The 24103-nt window shown below is 47.5% G+C and overlaps 2 protein-coding genes across 3 annotated transcripts in view; one reads left to right on the forward strand and one right to left on the reverse strand.

Moving 5' to 3' along the window:
- cdh23 (cadherin-related 23) overlaps window positions 1–24103 on the forward strand; it is a 211165-nt gene that overhangs the window by 18445 nt on the left and 168617 nt on the right. The window contains exon 5 of the mRNA XM_070865557.1: window positions 975–1202. Within this exon, the coding sequence (XP_070721658.1) occupies window positions 1020–1202 (183 nt within the window). The 5' untranslated portion in view covers window positions 975–1019. The remainder of the gene's footprint in view (window positions 1–974; window positions 1203–24103) is intronic.
- Window positions 11376–24103, reverse strand: part of vsir (V-set immunoregulatory receptor) — a 53300-nt gene continuing 40572 nt past the window's right edge. For both annotated transcript variants that reach the window (XM_070865555.1, XM_070865556.1), the window contains one exon: window positions 11376–21041. In XM_070865555.1, the coding sequence (XP_070721656.1) occupies window positions 21016–21041 (26 nt within the window). In that variant the 3' untranslated portion in view covers window positions 11376–21015. The remainder of the gene's footprint in view (window positions 21042–24103) is intronic.

The following is a 24103-nucleotide window of genomic DNA, read 5'->3' on the forward strand; positions in this document are numbered from 1 at the left end:
TGCAGATGACACTAAACTGGGTGGTGGTGTGAGCTGTGAGGGGGATGCTAAGAGGCTGCAGGGTGACTTGGACAGGTTAGGTGAGTGGGCAAATGCATGGCAGATGCAGTATAATGTGGATAAATGTGAGATTATCCACTTTGGGGGCAAAAACGCGAAGACAGAATATTATCTGAATGGTGACAGATTAGGAAAAGGGGAGGTGCAACGAGACCTGGGTGTCATGGTTCATCAGTCATCGAAAGTTGGCATACAGGTACAGCAGGCGGTGAAGAAGGCAAATGGTATGTTGGCCTTCATAGCTGAGGGATTTGAATATAGGTGCAAGGATGTCTTACTGCAGTTGTACAGGGCCTTGGTGAGGCCACACCTGGAGTATTATGTTCAGTTTTGGTCTCCTAATCTGAGGAAGGACAGTCTTGCTATTGAGGGAGTGCAGCGAAGGTTCACCAAACTGATTCCTGGGATGGCTGGACTGACATATGAGGAGAAACTTGATCAACTGGGCCTTTATACATTGGAGTTTAGAAGGATGAGAGGGGATCTCCTAGAAACATACGAGATTCTGACAGGACGGGACGGGACAGGTTAGATGCGGGTAGATTGTTCCCGATTGTTCCAGAACCAGGGGACACAGTCTTAAGTTAAGGGGGAGGCCATTTAGCACTGAGAAGAGGAGAAACTTCTTCACTCAGCGAGTTGTTAACCTGTGGAATTCCCTGCCACAGAGAGTTGTTGATGCCAGTTCATTGGATATATTTAAGAGGGAGTTAGATATGGCCCTTACGGCTAAGGGGATCAAGGGGTATGGAGAGAAAGCAGGAAAGGGGTACTGAGGTGAAGGATCAGCCATGATCTTATTGAATGGTGGTGCAGGCTCGAAGGGCCGAATGGCCTACTCCTGCACCTATTTTCTATGTTTCTATATATATATACATGTTATTGTTGCTAACTGGCTCTGTGCGTCTTTTCAGAACGTTGGTGGAGGTACAGCAGTCACCAGAGTCCGAGCCACAGACATGGATGCTGGTATTAACGCCGTGCTTTACTACTATATCACCCAAGGCAATGAAGACCTCACCTTCAGAATCGACAGGTTGACCGGAGAGATCGTTACACGCCCCTCTCCCCCAGATCGGGAGAGGCAGGGCTTTTACCAGCTGACCGTGACAGTGGAAGATGACGGAACCCCTTCACTCTCGGTAAGTGTCCTTGCTTCCACGTACGTAGAATCGCAAAGTGACGCAGCACCGAAGGAGGCCATTCGGCCCGTTGTGCCAGGGCGGGCTCTTTGGTAGAGCGATCCAATTAGTCCCACTCCCCCTGTCCTTTCCCCACAGCCCTGCAAAGTTTTTCCCCTTCAAGTATTTATCCAGTTCCCTTTTGAAAGTTACTATTGAATCTACTCCCACCGCCCTTTCAGGCAGCACGTTCCAGATCACAACAACTCGCTGTGTATAAAATGTTTCCTCGTGTGGCCTCTGGTTCTTTTCCCATTCGCCTCAAATCTGTGTCCCTCTGTTTACCGACCCCCCTGCCCTGGAACCAATCTCTTTTTATTTACTCTATCCAAACCCTTCATGATTGTGAACACCTCTATCGAATCTCCTCTTAGCCTTCTCTGCTCTACGGAGAACAACCCCAGCTTCTCCACTCTCGCACAAGGTGTGAAATTGATGTGCCTGTTTGGGGCTGAAAGTGTATGTGGGATTATGCTACATCCCAGTGCTAACAGAGCGACGGGAGGCTTGTATCATCGATTTGAATTCCTTCTCGGTGGAGCAGATTCTTCAGTAAGACCCCTTTCCCCACCAGAGGTTGCTCTGTTTTTGCCGTGCCATTGCACTCGGAGGCCAGCCATCTCTCCCTCACACTGCAAGTATGGACGTTTGCAGAACTTGTCAAAGCACTGTCACTGGGCCTAGTACTAGATTGGAGCAGGGCGCCAGTGTTATGTGTAGCAGGCCTCAGTGAATGTGCCAGCAACCCCTATGATGGAAATGAATTGATATGTGGGCAAGATACATTATGTGGCAGATTTGCTTATAAATGGATCCGACTAAGTTATAAATGTATGTCCGGCTATCTTATGTATTTCGAACCTTTGTCATTGCTAACTACTTACTCTGCTATATTGGTGCGTATGACACAAGCTGGTAGTTGAATACAGCAGGTGCACTGTTGGACAAAGCAAAGCAATGACAGCTGTTTCCGTCACTTTACTCATACTTCCCATCTTGCTCAACAAGCCTGCATTGCGAAATGTCCCCCTAACCCACAGCTCTCTTTAAATGCCAACTGCATGCAGGAGTCATATTAAGGGAACTGCTCGGTGATGATGTGTGACATTGTTTATTGGCAAAAATAAAATCGGCCAGAAATTGACCGCGGTGGCAGTGACCAGCATCAATCGCACCCTTTCTCTCACCTTTGGCATCGCGCTGTTATGGCGGCGTCAGTTACTTGCATCCTGACGCTTACAGACGCAGCGATGTCAAGGTCGCATCTGGGACTTCGTGAACATTGTGCCCGATAACTTAGCTCCTCAACCAATTAAAGAATAGGTTAGAGAAACAAATCGAGCAAAAGGCAGAACAGGAAATAGGATGAATTATAGAGTCAAACAAAATGTAGAGGCAGAAAGAGGAGCTATGGTATCATGGTTATATCACTGGACCAATAATCCAGAGACCGGGACTGATGATCCGGAGCCGTGAGTTCAAATCCCACCACGGCAGCTGGGGAATTTAAATTCAGTTCATTCAATAAATCTGGAATAAAAAGCTAGTATCAGTAATGGTGACCATGAAACTGCTGGATTGTTGGAAAAAGCCCAACTGGTTCACTAATGTCCAACGTAAACTAGAGGTGATCCAAAACTCGGCTGCCCGTGTCCTAACTAGCACCAAGTCCCACTCACCCATCACCCCTGTGCTCGCTGACCTACATTGGCTTCCGGTTAAACAGCGCCTCGATTTCAAAATTCTCATCCTTGTTTTCAAATCCCTCCATGGCCTCGCCCCTCCCTATCTCTGTAATCTCCTCCAGCCCCACAACCCTCCAAGATGTCTGCGCTCCTCTAAGTCTGTCCTCTTGAGCATCCCTGATTATAATCGCTCAACCATTGGTGGTCGTGCCTTCTGTTGCCTGGGCCCCAAGCTCTAGAACTCCCTCCCTAAACCTCTTTAACTCTCCTCCTTTAAGAAGCAACTTAAAATCTATCTTTCCACCTGTCCTGATATCGCTGATGTGACCCAGTATCAAATGTTGATTGGTAAGGCTGCTGTGAAGTTCCTTGAGATGCTAAAGACGCAATGTAAATACGCCCAGATAAGTGTCGGCACTTCGATTGAATTGATACTTCCTTGGGTGTGAACGATAGCTCTTCTCTCCTTCAGGGAAAAGTATGAAAAACTATTGCTTATATCGTGCCTCCATGCACATGTGTCGTGCCTTTTAAATGAGTCACAGTTGTTAGAAATTAATTAGGCATAAAGCCACTGTCTAGACATAACATTGAGACGTACCCAAAATACCTCTTTGACCGAGCTTTTGGTCATCTGCCATCATTTTTTTTTGTGGCTCGGTGTTGAATTTATCCATTTTATTCTATAACACTGCTGTGAAGCGTCTTGGGAGGTTTTACTACGTTAAAGGCGCTATATAAATACAAGTTATTTTATTATGTTCCAGATATCGCCCTCTGGTACTTTTGCCAATCACCTTAAATCTGTGTCCTCTGGTTCTCGACCCTTCCACCAATGGGAACGGTTTTTCTCTCTCTCTACTCGATAAGAAAGAGGAGCAGGAGTCAGCCATTCGGCCCCTCGAGCCTGCTCCGCCATTCAATAAGATCATGGCTGATCATCGACCTCAACTCCACTTTCCCGTCCGATCCCCATATCCCTGGATTTCTCTGGACTCTGTCCAGACCCCCCCCCCCCCCCCATGATTTTGAACACCTGGATCAAATCTCCTCTCAACCTTCTCTGCTCCAAGGAGAACAACCCCAGCTTCTCCAGTCTATCCACGTCACTGAAGTCCCTCATCCCTGGGACCATTCTCCTAAATCTCTTCCGCACCCTCTCTAAAGAGAGAGAGCGAGAAAGAAGAAAAGAAAGACTTGCATTTATATAGCGCCTTTCACGACCATCGGACGTCTCAAAATGCTTTACAGCCAATGGAGTACTTTTGGAATGTAGTCGCTGTTGTAATGTGGGAAACGCGGCAGCCAATTTGCGCACAGCAAGCTCCCACAAACAGCAATGTGATAATGACCCGATAATCTGTTTTTGTTATGGGGATTGAGGGATAAATATTGACCAGGCCAGCATAACTTCCCTGCTTGAGTCGTCTATGCCTCTATTACTAATGCCGAGGAGCCCATATGCTTTTTTTTTAACAACCTTTTGAACATCTCAAGAGTGGTTCATATCCTGTGCCTTATTGTGAAGGGCGGTGACTGGCCAATCAGCTGCCATGTTTTTCATACAGCAGATCCGAAGGATGGCGATGTAAATAAATCAGATAAATTAACATCTCCGACCCCCCCGCCCCACCCCACCCCACCGCAATCCCATTTCTTGTGGTAATTTTGTTTTGCAATTGGTCTTGGTTATTTCTGCACAAGTCAGCAAGTCAATGCGTTTATGGTTCTTGCTGTTGTTCGTGGTTGCCGTGCCCTGGACTATATCGGGGATATTGGAAATAATATTACCTGCCTTCTGTGCAGAAAGTTACGAACAGGAAACCTCAAATGTAGCAAGGTAGGCAGGTTCTGTGCACAAGAGTAATCTGCTGCTATTTGCATGACAGCTATGAGTAACACAGTCGGTGCAAATTTCCTGTGTCTCGACATTTAACATTTCCTTTCTGGATTCGGCCTAAGTGGTTTTTCAATTCCGCATGACTACTCAAAACAGCCAAGACAACGAACTGCTTCAACTTCATCTTCATTGTGGACAATTTTGGTTTCCTTGCCTACGGAAGGATATACTTGCCATAGAGGGAGTGCAACGAAGGTTCACCAGTCTGATTCCTGGGATGGGGGGATTGCCCTACGGGGAGAGATTGAGTAGACCAGGCCTATATTCTCTAGAGTTTAGAAGAATGAGAAGTTATCTCATTGAAACGTACAGAATTCTTACAGGGTAGATGCAGGGAGGATGTTTCCCCTGGCTTGGGAGTCTAAAGCCAGGGGTCACAGTCACAGAATTAGGGGTCGGCCATTTAAGACTGAGATGAGGAGAAACTTCTTCACTCAGAGGGTGGTGAATCTTTGGAATTCTCTACCCCAGAGGGCTGGGGAGGCTCAGTCGTTGGGAATATTCAAGACAGAGATCAATAGATTTTTGAATATTAAGGGAATCATGAGCTATGGGGATAGTGCAGGAAAGTGGAGTTGAGGTAGAAGATCAGCCATGATCTCATTGAATGGCAGAGCAGGCTCGAGGGGCCGAATGGCCGACTCCTGCTCCTAATTCTTCTGTTCTTACCTTATGAGAGTGTGCCCCAGCACAAACATTTGCAAATCTAACTTCACAATTGAATGGGACACATTATCCTGTTCCCCCCCCCCTCTTGATGCTGGGAGCTGTTCCTGGAGGAAATGTCAAAATTATAAGGAGTTTCGACGGAGCAGGTAATTTTGAAGTAATTGGGAGGGGGTTTAGAGGGGAGCTGAAGAGAACTGGTTTCACCCAGAGGGTGGTGGGGGTCTGGAACTCACTGCCTGAAAGGGTGGTAGAGGCAGAAACCCTCACCACATTTAAAATGTACCTGGATGTGCACCTGAAGTGCCGTAACCTACAGGGCTACGGACCGAGAGCTGGAAAGTGGGATTAGGCTGGGTAGCTCTTTGTCGGCCGGCGCGGACACGATGGGCCAAATGGCCTCCTTCCGTGCTGTAAATTTCTCTGATTCTAAGTCGGGAGAAACAATTTCCTCAGGCTGGTGGGTTGGTAATCAGAGTTCACAGATTTAAAACAATTGCTGAAAGAACTAGGGAGGGGAAAGGAGGAAAAATTTCTTCACACACAGGGTTGTTGAGATCCAGAACGCACGACCTGAAAGGTTGGTGCAGTGAAGTTCCACAGGAAATTTTAAAAGACAATTGAGCATGTACTGGAAGAGGACTAATTTGCAGGAAAAAACTGGGGTGGGGGACTAATGGGATCGCTCTTTCAAAGAGCTGGCACAGAGCTGATGGGACAAGTGGCCTCCTTCTGTGCTGTACGATTCAGGCGGGAAGGATTGTATCCCTTCCTATAAGGGAGCCCGGGTGACTTTCCATCCATTTTGCCCCAATAAACCTGAAATGTTTGCAAGAGTTATCTTCCTTGTTTTGTATAAATCTAGGCTGACACTCCAGTGCAATGCTGAGGGAGTGCCGCACTGTTGGAGGTGCCGTCTTTCGGATGAGACGTTAAACCAAGGCCCCGTCTGCTCTCTCAGGCGGAGGTAAACGATCCCACGGCCATTATTCCTTGCTATAAGTCGCTGCAGAATCGAAGGGCCCATCGTTCTCTGTCGTTTACAAAAGTCCTTATCCTACCTTAGCCCGACATTGCAGCTGTTATGTTGCATGTCTTTGAGACCACATGTCTCGGGGGTATCGAAATAATTTAGAGAAGTTATGTTAAACTTGAATTGAACCTTGGTTAGACCACACTGGGAGTAAGTACTGAGTACAGCTCCATTTATACATTCAAAGGATATAGAGACATCGGAGAAGGTGCAAAGATTCAGCAGGTTGAAACCAGAACTGAGAGGATATATTTATCCAGCTGGGTCTCTTATCTCGAGAAAATAGAAGGCAAGGCCTTTAAGATTATGCAAGTGTTTGATAGGGTACATAAGAACATAAGAAATAGGAGCAGGAAAAGGCCATACGGCCCCTCGAGCCTGCTCTGCCATTTAATACGATCACGGCTGATCTGATCATGGACTCAGCTCCACTTCCCTGCTCGCTCCCCATAACCCCTTATCCCCTTATTGTTCAAGAAGCTGTCTATTTCTGTCTTAAATTTATTCAGTGTCCCAGCTTCCACAGCTCTCTGAGGCAGCGAATTCCACAGATTTACAACCCTCAGAGAAGAGACAGAGAAAATGTTTCCAGTTGTGGGTGAGCTGAGAACGAGAGGCCATCAATATAAGACAGTCACTAATTAACCCGATAGCGATTTCAGGAGAAACTTCCTTACCCAGAGAGCGGTGAGAATGTGGAACTCGCTGCCACAGGGAGGGGTTGAGGCGAATAGTATCGATGCATTTAAAAGACGGTTAGATAAACACATGAGGGAGAAAGGAATAGAAAGTTACTCTGATGTGGTGAGATGAAGAGGTGGTGGAACGCCAATTAGAAAAGTCAGGCTTCTGCATTCCTTCAGTGGACATTTTTGACAAGTGCACAGTTGTGACAAACAGGAAATCTGTTTTGCAAGAGTTCAGAACACTCTGTTTTTAAGACACTGGCACAGATTCCCCATTGACCGCGCCTGGCGCTGAATACAGGCGAGTGCCCTTCAACTTTCATTCCTGATGAATTGGGGCATGTTTCTGTCTTCTGTGACCGTGGATGATGGTGAGGTGCCAAAGTGGCCTTAGACAGTTTTGTTTCGGTTAGCCAGTATCGGGTATGCGCCAAAACCCATCTGCAACCCATGAGTGACCAAAAGGCCAGTATATCCTGAGGTGTGGTTCCCAGAACTGGGCAGTACTCGAAATGAGGTCTGTATTTTATAGTCTCTTGAACACTCTTTGTTCAACTTAACTCTATTTATTTGGGAGATCTCAGACAGCCATGTGGAGCTTTAAAATGGCGTTCCTTCATCGACCCTCTCTCTCAATACAGCTCCCTATACCTCCTAACTAGAGGGCGCTATACATTATCTCGATACCTCCTAGCTAGAGGGTGCTATACATTATCTCGTTGCACCTTTCCTTTCATAAGAAACAAAAATTAATTAAAGTTAGCTTCAATATAAAAAGTGAGTTAACTTCTTGTGAATACATGTATTAAACAACTCCAAGTTTAACAAACAACAACAAAACTCTTGTCTTATTAATTCTTTATCCAAGTGTCCAGTGTCCATGATTTCTTATTTCTGTACATAGTGCTCCAGGTACTTTGATGTTGTGCAGATTCTGTTGCTTCACCTCAAACTTCCCACTTCTGACACCATGTATTTTATAGTCTCTTGAACAGTCTTAGTTCAACTTAACTCTATTTATTTGGGAGATCTCAGACAGCCCTGTGGAGCTTTAAAATGGTGTTCCTCTCTCAATACAGCTCCCTATACCTCCTAGCTAGAGGGCGTTATACATTATCTCATTACAGGGTCAAACCAGAGCTTTATATCAGTGAATGTAATATATTTGCTTCATGGGTTCTTTGCTTAAGAATTCATAGCAACACATTGCTATTAAGAACTAGTTGGTTTATTAACAAAGGTTTAACAATCACGCTACACATTACCAGTTCATCCACCAGGCTCACAACCACCTGCCTCATCGTGTATCCTCCGAACCCAACTGGCTGGGGTTTTATTGAGTCTTGTGAACATCATGTGACTGGCTAAGCCACTCACAATGCAACAGCTCTACCAACCCTGAGCATCCTCACAGGGGCATATATAAGAACATAAGAAATAGGAGCAGGAGTAGACCATTTGGTCCCTCGAGCCTGCTCCACCATTTAATACGATCATGGCTGATCCAATCATGGACTCAGCTCCACTTCCCTGCCTGCTCCCCATAACCCCTTATTCCTTTATCGGTTAAGAAACTGTCTATCTCTGTCTTAAATTTATTCAATGTGCCAGCTTCCACAGCTCTCTGAAGCAGCGAATTCCACAGATTTACAACCCTCCGAGAGAAGGAATTTCTCCTCATCTCAGTTTTAAATGGGCGGCCCCTTATTCTAAGATTATGCCCCCTGGTTCTAGTCTCCCCCATCAGTGGAAACATCCTCTCTGCATCCATTACAGTGGACGACACAACTTTCATTGGGAGCCCAGAAACTCTCTCCTGCCCGTCCGTGCCCCACAGAGAAAGGTTTGGAGGGGCATCTTCTGCCTGGCGCGATGGGGTGGGGGGGGGAGAGGGGGCACGCGATGGTTTCTTCGCATAGGCCCCAATTAAAAGAGGACCTATTGACGAAATAGGACCCCGGTTTGCATAAAATCACGAGACCCCGCCCCACGCTGCTTTAGGCAGGCTCCACATTTGCCTGCAGAATACTGCGGGTTAAAATCGAGATGGTGCGAACAGTTGGGGCCTGAGTGGGTAAGTCCGGTAACCTGCTCGCTATTAACTGCCTGTCCACCTGCTGTCCCTGTTTGGTTTGAATTGTAGAATGCTCCACCAATCCGAGGCTGGGACTGTCGCCACGAAACTGAACGTTTCTCCTTTTTGGTGCGTTTCGATGTTCCGAAGCTCAACTCAATTTCTGCTTTCTGGCTGTTGAGGCAGACCGAGGAGATTGTAACCCTCCTTTTTTCAAAGTTCCCTGCCCTCCCCCGCGTAAACATGGCACATCAACTTTCTGCTTCAGGCACTTTCGAAAAGGAACAGGCATCGGCATTAAGCGTTGGAAATAGGCCAGCCGCTGTGTCAGCATTCACGCACAGGCCATACGTGGGTTAGACCGAGCTTGTGTCGTGTGTCATCCTGGCTACACAGAGAGGACCGATTGACTGAAGCAAGAATGGCCTTTACAGTGTCTGTTTACAAAGGTTTCTCATCTTTTATTATTGATCTTCGATGTACCCACGTTACATATTAACACTCGTGTTATTGCACAAAGGAGCGCTTTATGGGAATCCATGCATGGAGTTCAGAGCATCCTGAACAATGCTTTTCATCGGATTCTGCAGCACCGAAACAGGCCATTCGGCCCAACCGATCCATGCCGGTGTTTATGCTCCACACCTGCTCCCTCCCACCCCTAACCCTATCTCCACATTCTTCTATTCCTTTCTCCCTCGTGCTTATCGAGCCTCCCCTCTGTAATGCGTGCACTGTGAGGATGCTCACAGGGTTTGCAGGGCTGTTGCATTGTGAGTGGCTTAGCCAGTCGCATGATGTTCACAAGACTCAATAAAACCCCAGCCAGTTGGCTCTGGGTCATCCATGATGAGGTATGCAGTTGTGAGCCTAGTGGATGAACTGGCAATGTGTAGTGTGATTGTTAAACCCTTGTTAATAATCCAGCTAGTTCTTAATAGCAATGTGTTGCTATGAATTCTTAAACAAAGAACCTATGAAGCAAATACATAGCACACTTAAATGCATCTCTGCTATTCGTCTCAATCCATGTGGGAGCGAGTTCCACATTCTAATCACCCTCTAGGTAAAGAAGTTTCTTCAGAATTCCCAATTGGATTTATTAGTGACTATCCTTTACTGATGACCAGACAGCTTAACATCAAAGCTCTAATACAAAATCATCTCGAGACCAAAAACATAATAAAAACATTAAAAATTCCATCTGTTAATTTTAATGTATTGAGATCGATAGGTTGTAGAATCCACCCCGCTGTTTTCTGCAACATGACCAGACTGTATTTGATAAATGGGTCCACACTCCCTTAAAACAGTGCTCACAGAACTTAAGAATTAGGAGCAGGAGTCGGCCATTCGGCCCCTCGAGTCTGCTCCGCCATTCAATGAGATCAATGCTGATCATCGACCTCAACTCCACTTTCCCGCCCGATCCTCATATCCCTTGATTCCCCCAGAGTCCAAAAATCTATCGATCCCAGCCTTGAACATACTCCGAGACTGAGCCTCCACAGCCCTCTGGAGCAGAGAATTCCGAAGATTCACAACACTCTTAGTGAAGAAGTTTCTTCTCATTTCAGTCCTAAATGGCCAAACCCTTATCCTGAGACTGTGCACCCTGGTTCTAGGCTCCCCCAGCCCAGGGAAACATCCTCTCAGCATCTACCCTGTCAATCCCCCTCAAAATATTGTATGTTTTAATGAAATCGCCTCTCATTCTTCTCAACTTCTGAGAGTCGAGGCTCAGTCTACTCAATCTCTCCATGTGAGACAGCCCTCTCATCCCAGGGGTCAATCTGGTGAACCTTCATTACACCGCCTCTAAGGGATTTGATAAAGCCCAACTTCCAACCGTTTGTCCCACCTCCATTCCACAACCAGGAAAGTTTGCGCGGACAGACTTTATATTGATGAATGTGTCTGTAAATGTCGAACAGGATGTTTCATTTTGTGTTTTTTTTCTCAATTCCTATGAAGTTAATTTTGACATAAAAATGTTACATCTTTAAGTTTAATTAAAAAAGTAGTACAGTATAAAATGACACTTATATTCAAAGTAATTTACATATGTTTGGAATAATTAACAGACAAGGTTAACAAATACAGATTGTACATTTTATTATATAAACGTGCATTGTGCCCAAGGATATATGGTATTTATAATTGCACAGTAACAATGGAATGAGACTATTTTAGACTGTCCATATGGGGAGAAAGGACACAGTAAAAACGAGTTAAATCCGAGCGGGAGAGCACACATTTTGAGAAAAATCACTAAAATAAAGATCTGATAATTTACACCTTTTATAAACAGTTGGTTCTCAGCTAGTTGAAGCTGCCTTTTATTGTTGCCCCCCCGCCCCCCAACATCAGTCATTGTTGTCTCACCGAGTAGTTACCACACAGTAATCAGAAGCACTGTTAGTAATGCACTGTGTTTGTGGAAAAGCTTTGATTTGCAAATGCTTGGAAAGATTGAAGCTTTTTTCATAAACCAAAAATACTCTTTGTCGATTTGTGCGTTTGGGGAGATCTCCTACACGGGGAAGGGGGGTGGGGGAAGATCAGGGCCTTATTGTCTCAACTTAACCTTCTCCTCCCGCAGGTCCAAAATCCTTTCACAAGGTTCCTACTTGCCCTTGCTTCGCTGACAGCTAGGCCACCAACAGATAAACTGGTGGCCCCCCATCAGTGCAGGACCATGAACAGAGGTGGGCAGTTTCCCAACTTAGAATTCACTGGACAAATAAAGCAGTTTGCATTGGGCCCTTAAATCAGGCAGAAGGAAAGACTCGCATTGATACAGCGCTGTACAACGCCTCTCAGAAGCCTCTCAAAGAGCTTCACGGACAATTAGTTGAAGTGTAGCAAATGTTATATCAACAAATATGGCAGCCATTTCCCCAAGTACATCCATGAGAAGAATGGCCAGTTAATGTATTTTTGGTGCTTGTGGTTGAGGGAGCAAAGACACCAGGAGAACTCGCCTCAGAATAGTGCCATTCGATCTCGGACTCCCAAAGTTTAAAAAAAAGAACTTGCATTTATATAGCGCCTTTCATGACCTCCGGATGTCCCAAATCCTTTTGCAGCCAATGAAGTACTTTTTGAAGTGCAGTCACTGTGGTAATGTGGGAAACGCGGCAGCCAATTTGTGCACAGCAAGCTCCCACAAACAGCAATGTGATAAAGACCAGATCATCTGCTTTAGGAGTTGGTTGAGGGATAAATATTGTCCCCAGGACACTGGGGAGAACACCCCTGTTCTTCCTGCAATAGTGCTGTGGGATCTTTTACGTCCATGGCCTCGTTTTAACATCTTATCCAAAAGACTGCCCCTCCGACAGTGCGGCGCTCCCTCAGTACTGCCCCTCCGACAGTGCGGCGCTTCCTCAGTACTGCCCCTCCGACAGTGCGGCGCTCCCTCAGTACTGCCCCTCCGACAGTGCGCCGCTCCCTCAGTACTGCCCCTCCGACAGTGCGGCGCTCCCTCTGTACTGCCCCTCCGACAGTGCGGCGCTCCCTCAGTACTGCCCTTCCGACAGTGCAGCGCTCCCTCAGTACTGCCCCTCCGACAGTGCGGCACTCCCTCAGTACTGCCCTCCAACAGTGCAGCGCTCCCTCAGTACTGCCCCTCCGACAGTGCAGCGCTCCCTCAGTACTGCCCCTCCGACAGTGCGGCACTCCCTCAGTACTGCTCTGGAAGTGTCAGCCTAGACTTTTGTGCTTCAAGTTTCTGGAGTGGGACTTGAACCCATGAAGTGAATTTTTGGGTTTCGACTGATCAGATTGGAACTGAAAGAAACAGTCGATCAGATTGATCTGCTATCAGGTGAGTCTGCTATAAAAATCCAGTTGTGGATCCAGATGTGCAACATTTGCTGGTTTCCCCTTCCCCTCACCCCCCCCCCCCCCCTCCGCTAACCGTTCATTGAGTCTGCTTCAGCTGTGACTTGCTGTCAAAGGCTGCCGCGTTAACATGTCAGGAGGTGATGCACAGCCGCTGTGAACACGCGCACAAAACTCGGAAGAGTAGTGAACAGTGAGGAAGATAATGATAGACCTCAAGAGGACGTAGATAGGCTGGTGGAATGGGCAGGCACGTGGCAGATGAAATTTAACGCCGAAAAGTGTGAGGTGGTACATTTTGATAGAAAGATCGAGAGGCAATATAAACCATAGGGTACAATCCTAAAGAGGGTGCATGAACAGAGCGACCTGGGGGTATATGTGCACAAATCGTTGAAGATGGCAGGGAAGGTTAAGAAAGCGGTTAAAAATTCATATGGGATCCTGGGCTTCATAGAGGCATAGAGTACAAAAGCAAGGAAGTTGAGATGAACCTGTATAAAACACTGGTTCAGCCTCAACTGGAGCATTGTGTCCAATTCTGGGCACCGCACTTTAGGAAGGATGTGAAGGCCTTAGAGAGGGTGCAGTAAAGATTGACCAGAATGGTCCCAGGGATGAGGGACTTGGATAGACTGGAGAAGCTGGGGTTGTTCTCCGTAGAGCAGAGAAGGTTGAGAGATTTGATCGAGGTGTTCAAAATCATGAGGGGTCTGGACAGAGTAGATAGAGAGAAACTGTTCCCATTGGTGGAAGGGTGGAGAACCAGAGGACACAGATTTAAGGCGATTGGCAGAAGAACCAAAGGCGACGTAAGAAAAAGCTTTTTTTCCGCAGCGAGTGGTTAGGATCTGGAATGCGCTGCCTGAGAGGGTGGTGGAGGCAGACTCGATTGCGGCTTTCAAACGGGAATTGGATAAGTCCCTGAAGGAAAAACATTTGCAGGGTTACAGGGAAAGGGTGGGGGAGTGGGACTGGCTGAGGTGCTCGTGCAGAGAGCCGGCACGGGCTCAACGGGCCGAATGGCCTCCTTCTGTGCTGCAACCGTTCTCTGATTCCGTGATAAGACCTCCTGGTGTGCTGACCTTCACCCACCCCTTTGCTCCTTCCCTCCCTTCCCCGCGGCAACTTCATTCCATCTCTGGCGGCACTGTCAACACCTCCCAGGTAGCGCTCTCCTCTGCTGTTGTCCCATAACCGCTGCCGTGGAGCGCCTTGGTGCGTTTTACCGCGTTAAAGGCACTATATAATTGCATGTTGTTGTTTAGACATTGCCGTTGAAAGTGAGCCTGTGGGATGAGCAGGTCTGAGAGGAAATGAGTGAAACACAAGTGATGTGGATGACTAACTGTAATGACTTTTGCCTATAATTACCAGCGCAAATCACTCCCAGGCTGCTCCCTGTCCCTGTGCAACGACATTCTCGCTGTTTACAATGGAATATTGATGTGTCTCTCGGCGGTAATCTTGCACAAAGCTAATAGTTTTGCTTTTGGGATCAATTTTAACCTCTTCAGCACAAACAGGGAAATAAGATCGTCATTCTAGCCCATAAAGCTGATCGTTCTCGCCCATTTACCGACAAGCAGCGTTTCGTTGGGCAGTTTTGTGAAATGTTAGTCGGTGAATCTAGACACGTCAGCTGATTGTGTGGTCTCCCAAAGTCTGGTTCTGTGCAGCAAAATTCTGCCAATGGGAACAGTTTCTCTCTCTCTGCTCAGTCCAGACCCCCCCCCCCCCCCCTGCCCATGATTTTGAACACCTCTGTCAAATCTCCCCTCAACCTTCTCTGCTCTAAGGAGAACAAACCCAGCTTCTCCAGTCTATCCACGTAACTTTAAGTATGATGGGGGGGGGGGGGGTGAAATCCGGCGAGTTAGCTCCACCCCGGGGCGTTAAGCCCCTCCCGCCCGCGTGCCAACTTCCGCGAAAGTTTAGCGGCGGCGCTGAGAGCACTGCGCCCACGAGCCCCGCCCACTTGGGTGATGTCACCGCTCACCTGTCGCGCCCGGTGCGACTCCCGACACAGAAAGCAGGCGGTACGTCGGTGATCTCGGGGCGGTGTCGTCCGGGGAGCGAGGTAAGTGCTGAAATGTAATTGTTTTCGCCTCTATTTATTTGTGGCGGCAGTGGGGGAAGTGTAGCTTCAGGTCAGTGAAATTTCTCCACGGGATTTTTTTTTTCCCGTCTTCAGGCGCTGGGATGCCTCACGGCAAGAGATTGAGCCGGTCTCCTGCACTCTCGCTCCGTTAGCACCCGAGGAGGAGTGCGGAACGCTTCCCTGAGCGCTTCACTGCCCCGAATTTTTGCCCCGATGACTTTTGATGATCTTTTACTTTCTAGACCGTATTTCCAAAGTGGCTGTCGAAGACTTAACAGAAACCCCTGGTATGCAAGTTTGATATTTTGGGTTTCAGTGCTGTTACCGAAATACCTTGCGGCACTCCGCCAGTATAAACACTGGGTTCAATTCCCGTGAAACAACGTTAGATCAGCCTGTGTGAACCACGGCAGTGTTTTACTTAAAAAAAAAAACCCTCCTGTATATACCGCCTGCCTTGAGAGTCAGACCGAGACCAGTCCTCGTCTCTCTCCGTGTGATAATTGTTGACCTCCTTTTACTGCCGGCCTTGCCACTCTGCCTTGAGCTTTCAGTCTCAATGTCATGGTTGCAGTTTGTGGTTCTGTCGATCTGCAGATAACACTGTTGCACAGAATGTGCTCTTGAATATAAGGAGCCCGACTTGTACCCCCCCCAATCCTCTCGACCAATTGCAAACAATCAACTTCGAATGAATCCATTTGAAAGCACATACCATTTGAGCGGAATGCACTGGGACGCTAACAGGAAGATCGTGTGGCTTTACAGGGCTTCGAGAATCATAGAATAATACAGATCATCGCTCTCAACTCTATTTTCCCGCCCGATCCCCATATCCCTGGATTTCTCTAGAGTCCAGAAATCTCTGAATATATTCAGAGACTCAGCAACCACAACCCTCTGGGCCAGAGAATTCGAAAGATTCACCACCCTCTGAGTGTAAGAAATTCCTCCTCAGCTCTGTCTTAAATGGCCGACTGACCCCTTATCCTGAGACTGTGACCCCTGGTTCTAAACTCTCCAGCCTGGGGGAAACATGCTCCCTGCATCTACCCTGTCAATCACCCTCAGAATCTTGTATGTTTCAATGAGATATAGAGTTTCCTCCCTGACACCCCTCATGTCTAAAAACTGCTTCATAATGACACGAAAGCAGCTGGATAACTACACAATAAATGGGTCTGCAGTGGGTTGACCTGCATTATTGTTTTAACCAGTGTTAGCATTTATACAAGTGTCAGTGGCCTGTGGGTCCTGCTGCTGGCGGAGGGGAGCTTGCTCCTTCAAAATAGAATGGGAAATGGGAGAGAACACGCAGTACTGACACACAATTGAAAAGTCGGGAAGTTATGCTAAACCTGTATTGAACCTTGATTAGACCGCACTTGGAGCACTGCGTACAGTTCTGGTCGCCATATTATAAAAAGGACATAGAGGCACTGGAGAGGGTGCAGAGAAGATTTACAAGAATGATACCAGAAATGCGAGGGTACACCTATCAGGAAAGGATGAACAGGCTGGGTCTCTTTTCTCTTGAAAAAAGAAGGCTGAGGGGTGACCTAATAGAGATCTTTAAAATGATAGAGTGGATACAGAGAGAATGTTTCCACTTGTGAGAAAGAGCATAACTAGAGGCCATCAATATAAGATAGTCACCGAGAAATCCAATGGGGAATTCAGGAGAAACTTCTTTACCCAGAGAGTGGTGAGAATGTGGAACTCGCTGCCACAGGGAGGGGTTGAGGTGAGTAGTATCGATGCATTTAAGGGGAGGCTGGATAAACACAAGAGGGAGAAACGAACAGAGGGTTTATGCTGATCGAGAGTCGGATGGGAGGAGGCTCAATTGGAGCCAAAATGCCAGTAGGGACCTGTTGTGTCGAATTGGCCTGTCTCTGTGCCGTATAGTCTGCGTAATTCCAGTCACAGCACAGTTACATAAACCACCAGCATCGGTACAGGACAGGAAGCTGTGTGGTCCTGTCGCTCAGTAAAGGTTGGAGGACCGATCGTTAGCTTGAGCTGCGGGTACAGAGAGAGAATAACAAGGTGAAGTGAAATCTGTGTATCGTGGAATACATTAATTGCCAGTAATACGAATTCCCAGATTGTCGAGTTAGTTGGAACCCACTCAAAACCGAATGACTCACGGAACTGATAGTTTCGTTGCGACGTTGGTGGGAGGAGGAGCCAGCGTGGCAGTAACAAATTCCAACAGCTGTGTTAAAAATAATGGGCAAATGGACCTGCCGAAGACTTTGATGATGGGAAGGCCCAGACCTGTTTTCACTCAGAGGGTGGTGAACCTGTGGGATTCTCTACCACAGAAGGCTGTGGAGGCCAAGTCACTGAATATATTTAAGAGGGAGATCGATAGATTTCTAGAAGCAAAAGGCATCAAGGGGTATGGGGAGAAAGCGGGAATATGGTGTTGAGATAGAGGATCAGCCACGATCATATTGAATGGCGGTGCAGGCTCGAAGGGCCGAATGGCCTACTACTGCTCCTATTTTCCATGTTTCTATTTACCTTACTTTAGCTATGAGGCCAGGTAGTGAGGGCAAATCCCTTTTGCCCTCGAAAAATAATTCGAATGAATTTGGAGTTATGCACAAAAACCTTGAGCCGTCACGCTGGTGATTTCTGGGGCATTTTGTTTACTCCGTTTGCCCATTTCTGTGTATTTGAGAGGTTGCTTTGTCTGTCGGCCTATCCACACGGATATACGGGCAGGTCAGGACGAGTATTCTAGAGAGAAATGGCTGCAGTGTTGGACGAAAAGCTTCAACGATATAATTTCAACCTTTGAACTCCTGTATGGTAACTGTACACTGGGTACCCCCCCATTTCCGATACGTAACAACGTAAGAACTAGGAGCAGGAGACGGCCATTCGGCCTCGAGCCTGCTCCGCCATTCAATAAGATCACGGCTGATCTTCAACCTCGACTCCACTTTCCTGCACTATCCCCATATCCCTTGATTCCCCGAGAGGCCAAAAACCTATCGACCTCAGCCTTGAATATACTCAACGACTCAGCATCCACAGCCCTCTGGGGCAGAGAATTCCAAAGATTCACCACCCTCTGAGTGAAGAAATTCCTCCTCACATTGTGTTTAAATGGCCGACCCCTTATCCTGAGACTGTGACCTCTGGTTCTAGACTCTCCAGCCCAGGCGAAATATCCTCCCTGCATCTACCCTGTCAATCCCCCTCAGAATCTTGTATGTTTCAATGCAATCACCTCTCATTCTTCTAAACTTCAGAGACTATAGGCCCATTCTACACAATCTCTCCTCAGAAGACAGCCCTCTCATCCCAGGAATCAATCTAGTGAACCTTTATTACACCGCCTTCTTGGATAAGGAGACCAAAACTGTGCACAGTACTCCAGGTGTGGTCTCACCAAGGCCCTGTGCAATTGTAGCAAGACTTTCTTACTCTTATACTCCAACCCCCTTGCAATAAAGGACAACGTGCCATTTGCCTTCCTTATTGCTTGCTGTACCTGCATGCTCATTTCTGTGTTTCTTGCAAGAGGACAACCAAATCTCTGACACATGTTTCAGGTGGCTAAGTTTCTTCATCAGGAGCACATCGGAATATTGCCTCTAATGGAATAACACTATTAAACACTCTTCCCATTCCTGCATTGAGATCCAAATGACCTGTTTAATTGCTAATGTTTTAGGTCCAAGCAAAGTTCCACCATGCCTCTAGCTGTAACAGTTCAGACTGCTGCTTGTCCACTGGTTTCAGCTGTAGAACTGAACACATGTTGCTCTGAGAAGGGACAGTCTTAGCTTTGATACACAGCCAACCAAAACTAGGTCCCATCTGCAGTAATAGGTATCTCTGATGGTCACTTCTGCCCCGTTAATTGTTCTGCACCCATTAGTCTATCACAATACATGCCGTTGGACATCTCCATTTTAAATTGTTTTCAAATCCCTCCATGGCCTCGCCCCTCCCTATCTCTGTAACCTCTTCCAACCCTCCGAGATCTCTGCACTGCTCCAATTCTGGCCCTCTTGCACATCCCCACCATTGGTGGCCGTGCCTTTAACTGCCTGGGCCCCAAGCTCTGGAATTCCCTCCATAAACCTCTCCACCTCTCTCTTCTCCTTACAACCTACCTCTTTAACCGAGCTCTTGGTCACCTGTCCGAATATCTCCTTATGTGGCTTGGCGTCAAATTTTGTTTCATAATCGCTCCTGTGAAGCACCTTGGGACGTTTTACTACGTGAAAGGTGCTATACAAATGCAAGTTGTTGATGCAGACAGTATGTTCTCCCAATGATATGTATTTTTTTTAAAAGTTGTACGTTTGTATTGAAATCTGTAGCTGAATGCTGGACCAGAACCAGTAAACCTACCTACACCGTTCTACATCGAACTCTAGGTGACCTGTCTTGGTAATAGTTTAGGCTGTTAAAATGGCACAGTGATTGTCTGAATCGTTCGGTAATACTGTTTCACTGTAAACATCCAGAAACACTGCGGCAGGGCAAGATTTGCTCTTGGAATGACGTACAACAGATAAATAGATGTTATAATCAATGTCGATCACAATACTGACCAGCGATAGTTTATACTCACAGCGAGTGATGGTGCAATAGCCATTGCAGACCGGTTTAGACAGTGACATTTCGCTAAACACGGAATCCTGGCCACACCTGCCCCCCACGGAATGGCACAGGTGCAAGAAGGAATTGCTGCTTTAGTCAGATTTAGCAAGCTGCCCCTGAACAGAACTTCGATTGAAGAGTGAAGGAAGTAGCTTGTGGTTTAGAAGTCGTCGTGTGCAATGACACTGTGACTTGCACAGCATTGGAACTAAATGGTACAATGTGCAGTAAGTTCCTGGGCTTTCTCGTATTGGACCAAGTCACTCAACTCTTTCCCCAGCCCCCCCCCCCCCCCTCCCTCCCCATTTGAATGCTTCGGGTAGAAGATGTTCACGTTGACATGACACCAACAGCGAGTGACGGAAAATTAAAATTGCCTGGAGAGGTAGATACGACAGAATACTGGTGAATTGTGGGAATGTGCTCATTTTTAAGAGCATTTTTTTTTCTGTTGACGTAATTAAATGATCTCCGCGAAAGCAGCAAGTTCACGCACTGTGCACGCGTGCACACCTCCGTTAGCTGCTGCAGGGCACATCTGTGCAAGCACTTCCCCCTCGGAGCGAGGCGCACCTCACTGCCAGCCACTGGGTCTGGCTCGGAACCTGGGCTTGGTGGGTCCGACTGGGCTGAGCGTCAGGCAGCGGTGGAGCACATGGCTGGGCATCGCGGGTCGGGAGGAGTCGCGGGTCGGGAGGAGAGGGGCGAGAACGCGGCTGGAGGGACCTAGGGGGACTCGCCCAGATATTCCACGCAGGGGCAAGACACACATTGCGCGATGTTCCCTGCCTAGCTCTATAACCAAGTTAGCGAACGCGCGCCAGTAATCTCGTCAAGTGTATTGGTGCGTCACTGGTTGATAATCGTGTTCACTCACTCCCACAAATAAAGACATCGACCGCCCATTAAAGCAAAGATCTGGCATAATGTGTCGCTGCATTTTCCTGAATTCGGATCCCAGTTGGAACCCGCGCTTGACCTGAAAAGAGCTTGGGTCTGCGGTTTCCAACACAGCCTGATCACTACGCACATGGAATATATTTCATTGTTTGTGTCACCATTTGTAATAGTTTTCTGACCGACCGCACCACCTTGTGTTCATCTGCTCCAACAGCCATGGTCCCAATCGTGGCACATGTCCGTTTGTGCCTGCATCACTTGGGGGAGTCTGGTACTATTTCTGCAAAAGGAAAAGGAGTAAAACGAAAGTCAACTTCTCCATTTAACTCCCAAATGATATATACCAGAGCAGAAAGCAGCATTGGATCAGAGCCATTTGGGCTAGCGCAGTGTTATCGCCCCGGGTCGTGTACAGAGATCAAACATTGCTGTCCAGGTGACTGTCTCCGACTCGCGATGTTTGTAAATGTTTGGTGATCCTGTGGCTCACACGACAACACACAACCCCTCCATGAACCAAACATTTTGTTTGACACCCACAAAGGACTTTCAAAATGAACATTTCCTAAAGCTTTTATGAAGCATTTTTTTTTTAAAAGCACTTTCCCTTGGGTTCTCCTCCCTTACAGCTAACATTTACCCAAGTTGGGTCCTCGGAGAAAGAGGGAGAACCCTTACAAACTGTTATTTTTAATTCATTCCTGGGATGTGGGCGTCGCTGGCAAGGCCGGCATTTATTGCCCATCCCTAATTGCCCCTTGAGAAGGTGGTGGTGAGCCGCCTTCTTGAACCGCTGCAGTCCGTGTGGTGAAGGTGCTCCCACAGTGCTGTTAGGGAGGGAGTTCCAGGATTGTGACCCAGCGACGATGAAGGAACGGCCGATATATTTCCAAGTCAGGATGGTGTGTGACTGGGAGGGGAACGTGGAGGTGGTGGTGTTCCCATGCGCCTGCTGCCCTTGACCTTCTAGATGGTAGAGGTCGTGGGTTTGGGAGGTGCTGCCGAAGAAGCCTTGGCGAGTTGCTGCAGTGCATCCTGTAGATGGTGCACACTGCAGCCATGGTGCGCCGGTGGTGGAGGGAGTGAGTGTTGAAGGTGGTGGATGGGGAGCCAATCAAGCGGCTGCTTTGTCCTGGATGGTGTCGAGCTTCTTGAGTGTTGTTGGAGCTGCGCCCATCCAGGCAAGTGGAGAGTATTCCATCACACTCCTGACTTGTGCCTTTCGACCAGCAAGAGGGGCGGTAACCAGAGCATGCAGATTTGAAATACTTGGTAAAAAAATGTATGAGGGAGATGAAGAGAATGTTACTTTTTACGCAGCGAGTTGTTATGATCTGGAATCAGAGGATGTTTCCACTGATAGGGTAGACTAGAACTAGAGGGCATAATCTTCGAATAAGGGGTCACCCATTTAAACTGAGATGAGGAGAAATTTCTTCTCTCAGAGGGTTGTAAATCTGTGGAATTTGCTGCCTCGGAGAGCTGTGGAGGCTGGGTCATTGAATAAATTTAAGACAGAGATAGACAGTTTCTTAACCGACAAGGGAATAAGGGGTTATGGGGAGCGGGCAGGGAAGTGGAGCTGAGCCCATGATCGGATTGGCCATGGTCGCATTAAATGGCAGAGCAGGCTCGAGGGGCCGTCTGGCCTACTCCTGCTCCTATTTCTTATGTTCTTATGGAATGTACTGCAAGTTAACCTGTCATGTTGATAATTTGTCACTCCTTCATCCAGAAACTCCCACACAGAGGCACTGTCTCTGATAACCATCCCTAATTAATGTTGTATCATCATGGTGGACATCCCATCCGTGGCCTCACCATTTAGTTATCGTGATGGAGTTGGTCCTTTTTAATTCATAAAATATAGTCCAGAGCCATGTTCATTGAACCGAACCAAAGACCAAGGGTGATGATGAGGCTGTAATATGGCAATGTGGTAAAATGAACCATTTGTGCCATGGGTGTGGGAGCAGAAACGATGTGTTTCTGTGCTGACCGATTGGACCTGACCGTGTCTTAATGGGAAGTGGTCTTCTGTGGAGTCATGGGTCAGTGAGATAGCTTTTAATCTATTCAGTGGTTTCAATCCTAGCATCGAAAAGCTGTGTTTTCTGCTGTTTTATTGGTGTTCTATATGATTTTTTTAAATCAAGTACATTTTCTGAAAATCTCTGTGCAACTTCCAACTATCCCTTCGTTGCAATAGTCTCTGTTCCAGAATTGACATTGAACGATGGGTGATTATTTTCCATAAAATGGGACTGCCTCCCGATTGTTTGTCGAGGTGAGTGATGTTCCTGGTTTCTTGTGTCTCAGTGGGCAGCACTCTCACCTCTGAGTCAGAAGGTTGTGGGTTCAAGTCCCACTCCAGAGACCTGAGCACATAATCCAGGCTGACACTCCCCGTGCAGTGCTGAGGGAATGCCGCACTGTCGGAGGTGCCGTCTTTCAGATGAGATGTTTAACAGAGGCTCCGTCTGCTCTCTCAGGTGGACGTAAAAGATCCCATGACTTACATTTATATAGCGCCTTTCACGACCACTGAACGTCTCAAAGCACTTTACAGCCAATGAAGTACTTTTGGAGTGTAGTCACTGTTGTAATGTGGGAAACGCAGCAGTCAATCTGCGCACAGCAAGCTCCCACAAACAGCAATGTGATAATGATCAGATAATCTGCTTTTGTTCTTTTGTTTGAGGGATAAATATTGGCTGAGACACTGGGGAGAACTCCCCTGCTCTTCTTCAAAAAAGTGCTGTGGGATCTTTTACGTCCACCTGAGAGAGCAGACGGGGCCTCGGTTTAACATCTCATCCGGAAGACGACACCTCCGACAGTGCAGTACTCCCTCAGCACTGCACTGGGAGTGTCAGCCTGGATTTATGTGCTCAGGTCTCTGGACTGGGACTTGGAGTGTCCGTTCTCTGTAACCTCCTCCAACCCCACAACCCTCCGAGATCTCTGCACTCCTCCAATTCTGGCCTCTTGCCCATCCCCCGATTTCCATCGCTCCACCATTGGTGGCCGTGCCTTCAGCTGCCTGTGCCCTAATCTCTCTGGAACTCCCTCCCTAAACCTCCCTGCCTCTCTCTCCTCCTTTAAGATGCTCCTTAAATCCAACCTCTTTGACCGAGCTTTCGTCCGCCTGCGCTGCAATGTTCCCTTTGAGCTGCGCAGCTCCCGCTCACCGGCTTCTAAATACTCGCATGGGCCGCGCACCGCTATAAATGGGCCATGGGGGAGGGGGGGAGAGAGAGGGGGGAGTGGGGAGCGAGGGGGGGGGGGAGAGCGGGAAGGGGTGAGTGAGAGAGGGAGGGAGGGGGAGAGAGAGGGAGGGAG

Source organism: Pristiophorus japonicus, chromosome 22, assembly GCF_044704955.1.
Source record: "Pristiophorus japonicus isolate sPriJap1 chromosome 22, sPriJap1.hap1, whole genome shotgun sequence".
NCBI lineage: Eukaryota > Metazoa > Chordata > Chondrichthyes > Pristiophoridae > Pristiophorus > Pristiophorus japonicus.